This window comes from Pteropus alecto, unplaced genomic scaffold, assembly GCF_000325575.1.
Source record: "Pteropus alecto unplaced genomic scaffold, ASM32557v1 scaffold7, whole genome shotgun sequence".
In the NCBI taxonomy this organism is placed as follows: domain Eukaryota; kingdom Metazoa; phylum Chordata; class Mammalia; order Chiroptera; family Pteropodidae; genus Pteropus; species Pteropus alecto.
The window spans coordinates 44,452,924-44,464,333 of NW_006494614.1; the positions used below are offsets into that span (position 1 = coordinate 44,452,924).

At 50.0% G+C, this 11,410-nt stretch overlaps 1 protein-coding gene across 1 annotated transcript in view; it reads right to left on the minus strand.

Annotated features, from left to right (window-relative positions):
• Positions 1 to 4,040: 4,040 nt before the first annotated feature.
• Positions 4,041 to 11,410, minus strand: part of GLP1R (glucagon like peptide 1 receptor) — a 31,048-nt gene continuing 23,678 nt past the window's right edge. Inside the window, exons 8-13 of the mRNA XM_025042870.1 lie at positions 11,337 to 11,397; positions 10,725 to 10,794; positions 10,513 to 10,601; positions 10,036 to 10,174; positions 9,066 to 9,107; positions 4,041 to 4,347 (exon numbers count right to left, since the gene is read on the minus strand). Coding sequence (XP_024898638.1) covers positions 4,180 to 4,347; positions 9,066 to 9,107; positions 10,036 to 10,174; positions 10,513 to 10,601; positions 10,725 to 10,794; positions 11,337 to 11,397 — 569 coding nt within the window. The 3' untranslated portion in view covers positions 4,041 to 4,179. The remainder of the gene's footprint in view (positions 4,348 to 9,065; positions 9,108 to 10,035; positions 10,175 to 10,512; positions 10,602 to 10,724; positions 10,795 to 11,336; positions 11,398 to 11,410) is intronic.

An 11,410-nucleotide genomic window follows, 5' to 3' on the forward strand; every position in this document is an offset into this window, starting at 1 on the left:
AAATCACCACCGCTAGATGAGATGTTGAAAATCTGGCTAAAATGGACAAAGGGAGAGAAAATGTTCCCCTCTGATAGATTTAGATACAGAAGTCCAAGAGACTTTGAAGAGTTAATGGGAAAACAATTATTCTTATCTGCTTCCTGCCATTCTGTATCCATTGAAAGAGCAGAAGTAATTATAGATACACTGTAAAGTGTTTGAAATTATACTGCTTAACAATGCTTTCTGATATGGGCCTCCTCACGGGGCCAGAGAGCTGGTTTGTGACAGCAGGTAACAGTGTAGGGGCATGATGATGTTGTTCGTAGAAGTTTCTTAAACTGAGGCATTTTGTTTCCCCAGAAAATTCACTCCAGAGAAAAGAAAAAAAAGTTAGAGTTTATACTAATTTAGTTTCTGTTGAATATTTAGCATGTCGTTCACATAGTTGTCTTAGCAGAGTAAGCTGACATTTTATTTGAGGGTTTCTGTAGTTTGCTTCGTAGGAGCCAAAAGCAGGGTCAGCACTGTAGATTAGAATCAATTCAGTGGAGGGAAAATAAACCTTTGCAATATATTTTGCCTTCTCTGAGCACGTAGCAGACATTAGCAATAATGGGAGCCCTGTCTGTGCATGGAGAGGAAGCATCTATCTCCCAGGCTCGCACCCATTCTTGCCCTGGGTTCTGTGGTCCCACAACCTTCACAGTGGGTGGGGTGATTCTGGATTCATCATCTCCTAACTTTATGCTGCTATGCACAGGACATACACACGCACAGTGTTCTTTCCTTGTGGAAAAGACAGGAGAGGGAATGGAGATGGAAGCTGCTGAAACATGGCTCACACCAATGAGGTGAGCAAGCCTTTCTGAGCCTGGATGCGAACTGGCTCTACCTGCCCTTGGTGGTGGCTGTGCCTTCTTTGTTAAGCTAAAATTTCCCAGTGGACTGGTCTTCTCCAACTTCACGCAGTACTACAGAAACAAAGGAGAGGTTCAAGACCCTTTAAAAGGTTCTTTTAGTCTACTCTGTGTGGCTCCCAGTACTTCTCCAACAAGCACAGATGCACAGAAAAACATTAAGACAAATCATTAAAAGAGCCCTGGATTTGCTGTCTAACATGGCTCACTTGCTGTTTCTATGCATATATATGCTTATTACGCACTAGAGACAGAATATAGCACACTTCACTCCTCCTCTTGGCAATATAAACCATCAAGGAGATAGTACCTTCACCATACATTTGCCGCTGTTTACTCTTTAGTGGAAACTCCAGATATACTGCTGAATTTTACTCAGAGTATCTTGTGTGGCCATTTATAGTTTTCACCTATCCTTCCCAGAGGCCTTACTGGACTGGGAGGCAGGAGTTGGCCTGGGTTCTAGCCCATCTCAGCCACCATCCAGCACTGTGACCTTGGGCAAGTCACCTCTTCAAGCCTCACTCCTCACTTCTGTAGATCAGAGCAGGAGGGATCTCCCCAGTCTTGAGTCTCCAAGAACTCCACTGATGTAGTTTTCAGCAAAAATTGGGTTGAGGCAATTGAAAATCATGCCCACAACTTGGAAAGTTGCTTTAAAGGGAAGGCAACTTTTCAACATGTGGGTTTTTTTAGTTCTGTGATTTAGTTCTGTGATTTAGCTCCTCCAAAGATTGAAATGATTTAAGCCCCTAAAACATCTGAGGGAGCTGGCCAGAGTGCTGAACTCAGACCTTGCTGGTTGCACAGCTCAGAGAACCCACACCCTGCTGGTCAGCAATAGTTCCCCCAAGACAGATGCAGACAAGAATGTTCTCAGCAAGCTCCAGACTTATGGCATCAGACATATAAACAGCTAGTGGAATCTGGAGTACATTGCATTTGACAGTTCCCAGACCTGTTAGAGCTATTTTTACTTAGGAGAGTTTGGGAATAGTTTTGGAGAGAGTGCACTGCAGTTCAAATGAATATTAATAGTGTGGGTCTTGGAGCAAAGAAAATATTTCCTTCAGTTCAGCAGTTGGTATGTATCCAAGAAGGAAAAAGTTCCTTGGTGTTAAAAAGCTTGGGGCATGGGGGGTGTGATGAACCTTCTGAAATCAGGAATCATCTGTACCAGCTGGAAAAAGAACTCTACTTACAGTTTAAAACAAATTGTCTGAGCTTCCCAAGTGCATCCTAACTAAACACTCTCTCTTCACAATTCCTCCCCTCAGCAATCTATTTCTCGCCGATAATATCAATGTGTCTTTGTTGCTATGCAGTGTATTAATGATTCTCAAAATCTTCCAGTTTATCCAAAACTGAAACTCGTGCACCAGAGCCATACCCACCCACCCCCAACAACCCACCGGGGCTCACCTCCCCCTTCCCCACTCCAAAGAGGAAGCCAAATGAGTGATGCCTATGGGGCAGTTTGCTCTTATCCTAGGGGAGCACCTCTCTACATTTTCTCCACCAAGGAGGTAGTCTGCACAATTCCTTTCTTTAGCACGGGATCCAACTTCCCTATTAACATAGACACAACTCTTCACTGAAGCTGAAGTATAAGAAATTTTCTGCTTGATATGTTTTATGTCCCATTATTATTTCTCCTGCATATCACATGCTTCTCTGAGGGGCACAGGAGGATGTGTCTGGTGTAAAGTTTGGGGGGAGGTTCCCCACCACTTGAAAAGGAGAAAGAGGGAGAGATGGACTCACAAAGGAATTCATCCAAAGCCTCTCCCCCTGCCCTCCCAGCTGAGACTCCCAGGAGTTCTCTCTTGCCCTGGAAATTTCCTTTGCATCCAGGCCCTCCATTGCCAGCCTCTCGGGTTGGCTGTTTCCCTTTTGTCTAGGTCTCTGCAGTGCAGCTACGTGTCTGCTTTCTCATCATGGCTGGGACAGGATTGATAGGTTTCTGCTGCTCAGTATTTACGGGGTGAGACTGGAGGCAGGGCAAACACTAATTAGCTCGAAGTGTAGAGGAGTCCAATCAATGACTGCCCCACTCCCCCAAACAACATCACAACCACCACAATGATCTAGCTCTTATTTCACCAGGGAGGAGAAATCAGAATTGCACATTTGCACATACAGCCTATTCACAGCCATGAAGAAAAATGAATAAAGTCTATACAAGCTCTCAAGTGAGGTGGGGGGGGGCGGGGATTTTAAGGGAAGAAGCCAGAGCAGGGGTAGCCTGCTTCCATGGTAACAGTGGGGACTGGCAGTTGCCCCACAAGAGTCTCTTCTTGGTCACATCCCCTAAAGTTAGCACAGCCAAACTCCCATGCAAGATACATAATCTGGTCTGAAATAAAAAGTATTTCCACGGCAAGGTGGAAGCACTCTCTCTCAGCCCTCTGGGTTCCTGACAGCGGCAGGTAATCTACACCCCCAATGCACATGTTCCTAAAGTTCCCTAGATGAACCCCAGAGGATACGTGAACATCTCCAGAATTCAGAGCTCACACCCAGGGCCGGGGTCCTTGGCAGTGGGCCTGCCCTGGTTCCCTGGGCATGGCAAGAGCAGGCACCAAAGCAACCCAAACGCCCAGGGGAGAAGTAGGCACCCAAAGGAATCCTTTGAGCGCCTTCTCAATGGTCACCTTTAACACCACCCACAGCCATTTCTAGAAACAGCTGCTGGTCAGCCCAAACAAAGCCCCCCAGAGAGGCTGCGTGGCGAGATGAAGGGGCAGGCTGAGGGAAACAAGCAACCCAGACATGCGAACAGCAACCCTTAATGAGGCAGATGGGGTGGTGACCCCAACCCGAGGCAAGCAGTGTTGGCTCGCATTACCCAAACCCTGTTTGGCTAAGGTTATATCAGGTCCTTTCAGAACTACCTCCTCTGACAAGCCACAATTCCACTAATGCGCCATTGACCTTGAGTTTGAGTCTGGGGCTGATTTGCTGCTCTGTCTGGGGGAACCCCAGGGGCCTGTGGCTTAACGGGAAGAAATCCTCATTTTAGCGGCAATCGTTTTTCCTTTCCTACCGCCACAGTGATCAAATTAGCATGCTGCTTCTCCTCAGAGAAAATGTGTCCACAGGTCCCAGGAGGCTCTGCTCATTTGCCTGTTTGATGGGTTGGGGAAAGGGAAGCGGGGATGTATGCGTGCATGTGTCCCTCCCTTCCCCAGCCCCGGGAGAGTCCCCCACCACCGCCCCAACCTGGGATGGCCACCCAGCCAGCAGCGGGACCACAGGGAGGGCAGGTGCTGGAGTCTTAGCTGCAAGAAGCCTGGCAGGTGGCTGCATACACGCTGCTACCCACCATGCCCCCGCTGCTCAGGCTGCTGGTGGGACACTTGAGGGGCTTCATGCTGCTGTCCCTCTGGATGTGCAAGTGCTCGAGTCGCCACCGTTCCCAGCTCTTCCGAAACTCCATCTGGACCTTCCATGGGAAAAGGAGGGAAACAAAAGCCATCATGTAAACCAACTGCCCACAGAACGGCCCCATTATTACATTAGTAGGGAAGGGAAAAAAATCCGCTGCATTATATCAAGAGACACAAGTCAAGGCCTTCGGGCACCTAAATTAATATCCCAATAAAATTGTTTATTGTTGTCTCCTATTTTCCGCCTCTCCTCAGGAGAGAGATGGGCTTGATGATTTAATTGGTTTCTTCCATCTCTAAACTCTGTGACTCAGCTAAGTACCTTTTACAATCCATCACAGCATTATTTAACGTAAGACAATGAGAGTGAGAGAAATGCAGGGAGATGGGAGACAGAGGAAGAGGAGAGAAATCTGACTTTAGAGTGCACCCTCCAGGTTTCAGCTTGGACGACTGAGAAGAGGGACAGCACACCTGTAACCCTCATGGTGCCCACATCGGACTCTTCTAAACTCCCCGAGGGCTTTTATCCAGGTCCCAGTGCCTCACGGGGATGAAGGAGGACGGGAGACAATGAGACTAAGACTGGTAGCATCAGTGATGAGGAGGCTGCAGACGAGGGCTTCTCAACCTGAACTAATCCCATCCAGGGACTAGTCCTAGCCCAGCGGTTCAGCCCAGGTGAATTCGGCCAGCCATAATCCCTGCTATGCTAGGCTCAGGTGTCCCATCAGGAAAAGACTTCTCAAGAGGACTGATGCTTCGGGACCAGGTAGTTGGGTAGAAAGCTATAAATCCAACTAACACTGCAGAGCAGCAAATCACTTAGGGACTTGTGGTAATGCCATGACCTCTCGTGATGGCCAGTGAATCTGGTCTCCCAGAGGGGACCACTGCAACCGGCACAGCTAGCCCAGGGCATCTGGAGTGCTCTCCCGGCGTAAGTTCTCTCTCCAGAGCTTCTCTGATGTCCCCCACCCTTGCCCACAGTGGAATGTCCAGGGCCTAAGCCCTCCCTTTCAGATCCCGGCCACCAGGATGGCCAGCTGCCAGCAGCTGTAAGCAGCACACTGACACTGTTGCCATCAGGTCCCTCTTCTCCATCTCCCGTGAGGGCTGTCATCCATCTAGCTAAGCCCATCAGGATGCCTGGTGTGGCCATATGCCATCCCTTAAGAGAACTTGTTCTGCACTGAGCAGAGCTGAGATGTCCAGAACCTGCCAGCCAGGATGGCCTCAGGATCCAAAGCAGTGTTGTGGAGCCAGGCTGGGGTGTTGGGGGGCAGGTGAAGTAGACACTAGCTATACTCCACTGCTATGTGCTAGCTCGTTGCCTGGCTTAGAGAGTGCGGTGTGGACGCCAACAGCTGGGATGGGGACGCCTGAAGACAATGATGGCCCTGCTTATGCGGCAGCAGGGAGGCCAATCCTGCCCCACTGCCCTTAACTGGGGCAAGGGTGGGGAAATGGTAAGCTGAGGCATGCCCACGGGAAGATGCCTCAGAGACTGAGTGTCAGTAGGAGATCGGACAGGACCGGAACTTCTCAGCATGCTGATACCGGTGTCTCCTCTGTCCCCATTTCCCTCAGCGTTTTTTCTGAACCTCAGCCACAGTCTTCGTAACACAATTGTTATTATTTTAGTTAACTTTCAATCCTGTGAAGTTAACTTACAATCCTGTGAAGCTCCTGTTATGATTCTCCATTTAAAAGTGAGGAGACTGTGCTGTAGGTGTAAAAAATTTTTAAAAAATAAGGGATTGTAAGCTGACAAGGTCCTTGCAATCTGTGAGGTCAAGCAAGGGTTGCCTCCCCTAAAAAAAATAATAATATAAAATAAATAAAATAAAATAATAAAAGAAAAGAAAAGTGAGGAGACTGAGGTGCAGACTATTTAAATATTTGAACCTAGATCAAAGCTGACTCCAAAGCTGGTCTCCTAACCACTGGCCCCCTACCTCCCATGACTCTTTCAGTCATACTTGTTTCTGGCCGGGTCTCCCCAAAACTCAGCTGGGAGTGCTGTGAGGGCTGGCACCACAAGTGCAGAGCACCATGGCTCTGGAGTCAAGAGCCATGTTGAGAAGACAAGTGCTACCACAAAACCACTCCAGGCCTCCTCTCTCCATCGGCAGCTGGTGCAGGCCTTGGCTGGCACGCGAGACCAATGTCCAGGCCATCTTTTCCCTTCAGGTCACAAGTACCTGGCATTGCCATGGCAACCCTGGGTCTGGAGAACAGCTCTGTGAATAGAGGCCTCAGCCCAGGAGCCACGCGTGCTTGGTGACGTGTCTGTCCTTGAGCCTGGAGGAGCCAGGGCACGAGGTGTCTCCAGGAGAGTTTAAAGGAATTGGGTTGTGCACTTCAACAAGGCAGCCTCACTGGGCCACTGAGCAGCGCTCCCTGGACCCCATGACACAAGCCTGGGAGAGCCCCAGGGGAGAGGCCAGAAGGGAATCTGGTAATTCAGGGGTCAAGTTATTTGCCAAGGGAAAAGTGGGATATGTGCCCATCCCTCCCTCCTTACAAAGCTGGGCCAGCCTTGGTGGGGGGCAGGCAGTGAGGCAGGAGGTAATAGGTTGACTGGGCTTTGAGAAATGGGATCAGGAGAAAAGACCGAACCAGGGTCCAAGTGATACTCTCTACATAAGTGGTAGGGAAGCCACTGCATACATGCACACAAGTGGGGGTGTAGTGAGCGTGTGGTACCAGCATGGCTTTGGGGAAAGGGAGTCAGAAGTGGAAAACCGGGGGCTGAGGTGGGTAGAAAAGGTGTGAAAGTGGCAGTAGTAGCCTCATTCTCTCCTCACAGGCCTCTGTTCCCATCCCACACAAGAATCCCTGCCACCCTGCCCCTGTCCCCTAGAAAATAAAGCAGCAGAGCATAGGGCCACAGAGCACATCACCCATCTGGCTGAGAACCATTCCTGAAGAAAATGCCACCCCTCTGAGTGTCCTCTACACTCACCTTCCCTCCTTCCTTGTTTTACCCCACTCTGAATCTGGCCAGCCCTCTGAGACCTGCCCATGGGAACAGCCAGAACCTAATAATGGGCCACCCTTTGCCTGGTTCTACCTCCACCTCCCCAGCTCAGCAGCCCTGACGCATTAGTAGGGCCCCCTCCTACAGCCTGCTAACTCTACCCACTTCCACCCACTGAATTGGGGCTATTCATTTCACTTTGCTGAGCCTTAGTTTTCTTGTCTATAAAACGGGGCTGACATCTGCTATACAATAAATAATAAAACACTTGAGCTACCTTATACACAGTAAGTGCTCAGAAAATATCGTGTCCTCTCTTTTTAGAGATCTGAAGTCCATGTGCTCCGAGCATTATTACCTCTATTTTGTAGATGAGGAAACTGAGGTTCAGAGTGGGCATGTAACTGCCCCAAGTCACATAGCTCATTAAGTGATGGGGTCTAGATAGGAGCAGAGCTCTGATACCAAAGACCGCAACCTTGCATTTTCCTGCTACATTGCATTGCTTCTTTGGACGATCTTATAGGTCCCTGAAATACCAAGATCCCCACCCACTTATCCCCTCCATGTCCTCCATACCCATAGCAAAAGTAAAATTTGTATTAATGTGCTGACTTTTAAGATCTCTAAGCTCCAGGATCCCAGACTCAGTGACACAGAAGCCACTCTTTGACGAGCAGTGTCCCTGGGTCATCTGAGCTCTAGCCCCACTGATGAGAACCCTTACCTGGGCCTGAAGAGAGTTAAGAGTCTTTGGTTTCACCCCACCCCCAGACTGTGGGGTATGGGGGTGCCTACACTCTTTTTCCTGCGAAGGGTTAATCCTCTTGTGGAAACTTCCTCAGGTGGCTATTGTGCTGTCTGTATAACTATTGTTTGTTTTCCCTTCTGGAAAGAATTGGGGGTGGGGTGGGGACTGTGGCGTGTGTGATATCCACTTTGATGGCTTGGGGTTGCTCCTACTCCAGCACAAAACTGGGTACCTCAGAGCAAGGGGCCTTCCCCAGGTACCCACAGAGACAGACAGCCCCCTCTCCCCAGGAGCTGACCGCACTTCAGGTGCTGTCCTACAGGGTCAGCGAGCACCAACCCTCTCCTCCCAGCCCAGCAGCCAGAAGGCCACCAAACGAACTCATCCCCTTTCCTCTGGTGGACAGAAACTCTTGTCTGGCCACAAAGAACAGGGTGCTTTCTTCTTTGGGGCAGAATTTATTTGAATCCTGGCTCAGCACCTATTTCCAGGCCAAACCTGGGCCACGTTTCTTACTCTCTCTGCTCTTCATTATTCTCACGTATAAGAAACAGGAATACTGAAACCAGAATTTTAGCCTGGATTTTGTGTGTGTGTCGGGGGTGAAGCGAGGGAGGAGTGGGGGGGGGGCGGGTCAGGCTATAACAATGGAATGAGTGATTATTAAAACCCCACGTCTGTGACCTGGGCGTGTCTGTTGAACCACTGTGTAACAGTCACCACCACCTGTTCACTCAAGACCTCTTTAACACGAGGTTGGGTCTTTCCCAAGCTCATATGTGATTAGAGTATGCCTGCACGTGTGTGTGTATGTGAGAGAGAGAGACAGACAGACAGACAGACAGACAGACAGACAAAAACAGAAAGACACTTGCACAGAAACAAAATACATGGACAAGATGCCTCCTCAACTCCAGTGCCGCAGTTGGGCGAGTAGAGGATTGAGCTGAAAAGACTGATGGGAGTCCCCACTGCACAACTCCAGAACAGCCAATGGTAGCAGCCCAGCAGGGTCCCCCACATCTCTCCTCAGGCCTTACCTCACTGTTGACAAAGCAGTACAAAATGGCCACCATCAGCCCCTGGAAACAAGAGTCATGTCAGTGGGGAGGAAGCAGGAGGAAGGCTCCCTAGTCTGAAGCTCCTTGGGGGCTCTAGCGCCAACATCACCATCCTCCGTTTGGGCAGCCCCAGAGATGGGGCTGGTGGGCTCCTTCTCCTTTCCTTTTTGGAGGAACAAGGAGGACTCTTGCTCAGATACTGCAGAAACTCTTCGACCACCCTCCCTTTGAGGAGGCCTGACCCAAGAAAGTACACCACCTCTGACTGTTGGGGAATTTTCCTGCCTTGGCCTCATTCATTCACTCAGGAGACACAATGCTCCAAAACTATGGTGTTTGTGTGTGTGTGTGTGTGTGTGTGTGCATGTCTGTAAGTGCACACACATGGGCCCACATGCTGGTGGCCATCCCATAAGCCTCCTGAGGGGCCGGGACAGTTTCTTATATTTCTTATATTTCTACACCCCCACTGACACTCGTGCCCCTCAGCATCATCTAATACTAGTGGAGAGGATCAATTCTTGGCTTTGGAAACTACATGACCCTGCTAATCTTGTTTTTAGCCTCTGAGCCTGTTTCCTACTCTGTATAATGGGGTAATTCCGCACGCCTCCTGGGGTTCTGTGATGATTAAATGCACAGTGTGTGTAAAGCAGCTGGCAGGGCACTCATCACCTAGTAGCAGCCCAGCAGACGGCGGTTGCAATGCCAAGCTGGGTGCCCACAGCTACGTCTGGGAATGCTTCTTGTCCAATGTGCTTATAGAAAAGACTGGCCTGGGCATCAGGACACCTGGGGATTCCAGCTCCGACTCTGCTCCAACCATGTAACTTTGGGCGAGGGCCACTTTCCCCCAGGCCTTATGCCACCCATTTCTGTGGTACAGGCTGGTCTCTGCCCCACCTCCACTCTGAGACTTGAAAGAGAGAGCCCCCAGCTGTGAAGTCACCTGGAAGGAGGTGAAGGAGAGCTCTGTGAGCAGCTTGATGAAGCGCAGTGTCCCCCGGGCGTGCTCATCCATCACGAAGGCGAAGATGACCTCGTGGGTCCCCAGCAGGGGGATGAGTGTCAGTGTGGACTTGGCAAGTCTGGGGGCGGGGTGGAAATGTAATTCTGGACCGCTCCCATGGACTCTTCTCCCCTTTCTGTGCCCTCAGCTTCCGCCAAGGCCTGGCATCTGGGTTACAGACACCCTCACATTCCAAATACTCTGATACAGGCTGCTTGGAAGGAAGGAAGTAGAGGTTGAGGCCCCCCAGAAGCCCAGGAACTGCCCAGGTACAGTGGTGAGGGCAAGACTTGGGTGCCCAGGCCAGGCCTGGGTGGGAGAAGGTCAATGTAGGGTTCTGAGCTCAACACCCCAGGATCTCTGTCTCTGAAGGAAGGAAGGGCTGAGGGTGCCTAGCAATGCCAGCTGTTACATCACCTGCACTTGATGTCTGTCTTGCACATGAGATTGGCTTTCAGTTTGGACACCACAATGCAGATGACTCGGATAAAGATGAGGAAATTCACCTGCAGGGCAGATGGGTGAGTGGCTGGAAGCCCTCTCAAGATGCTCGCTCTTCCCTAGTCCTCCTCCCAGCACCACCTCAGGCCCATCAGAACGCCCGCTCCCACCCTTATACCACCACTCACCCCAATGGCAAAGAGAATGGGCAGCCGGATAATGAGCCAGTAATTCATGTTCGAGTTCCTGGTCCAGCAGCTGGAAAGGGGAGAGAGACACACACAGGTACCCAGTTGGACATAGACTCCAGCTCACAGTGCAGTTACAGGGGAACACAAGTACACATGAGCGTACAAAGTGACACACACAGAGCCACATAAACAATGCCAAGAGGAGCTACCCAACAATCAGTCCCACAGACTCACACAAAGCTCTTGTAGCCACACACACAAACACAAACAGAGTTCTAAATATACAGTCACACAGAAAGATATACATGGTCTCTTTATAAACCTATAAACAGCCATTTGTGTACCCAGCATCATACACAAAATAACACATTATTTACAATATTACAGAAGAAACTGCAGTGGGACACCACACGCTCCATCAGGCCCCGCATCATTTGTCCTCATACAATCCCAGGGAGGGTGAGGAGGGTAAATTAGAGAACTGAAGTCATAAATTAAGCTCTGGTCCCTCTCAACAGGTCATAGCCACACACTCCAGGGGCCAAAAAACCCCATGGGGTTTGAAAATGGGGACCTTAGCACACTCACCCCTTGGAGTACGACACTCACCCCTCATCCTCATAGAGGTACTTGACAATGCCCCAGGGGATAACAAACAGCAGGGGGACACCTAAGAGGAGAGA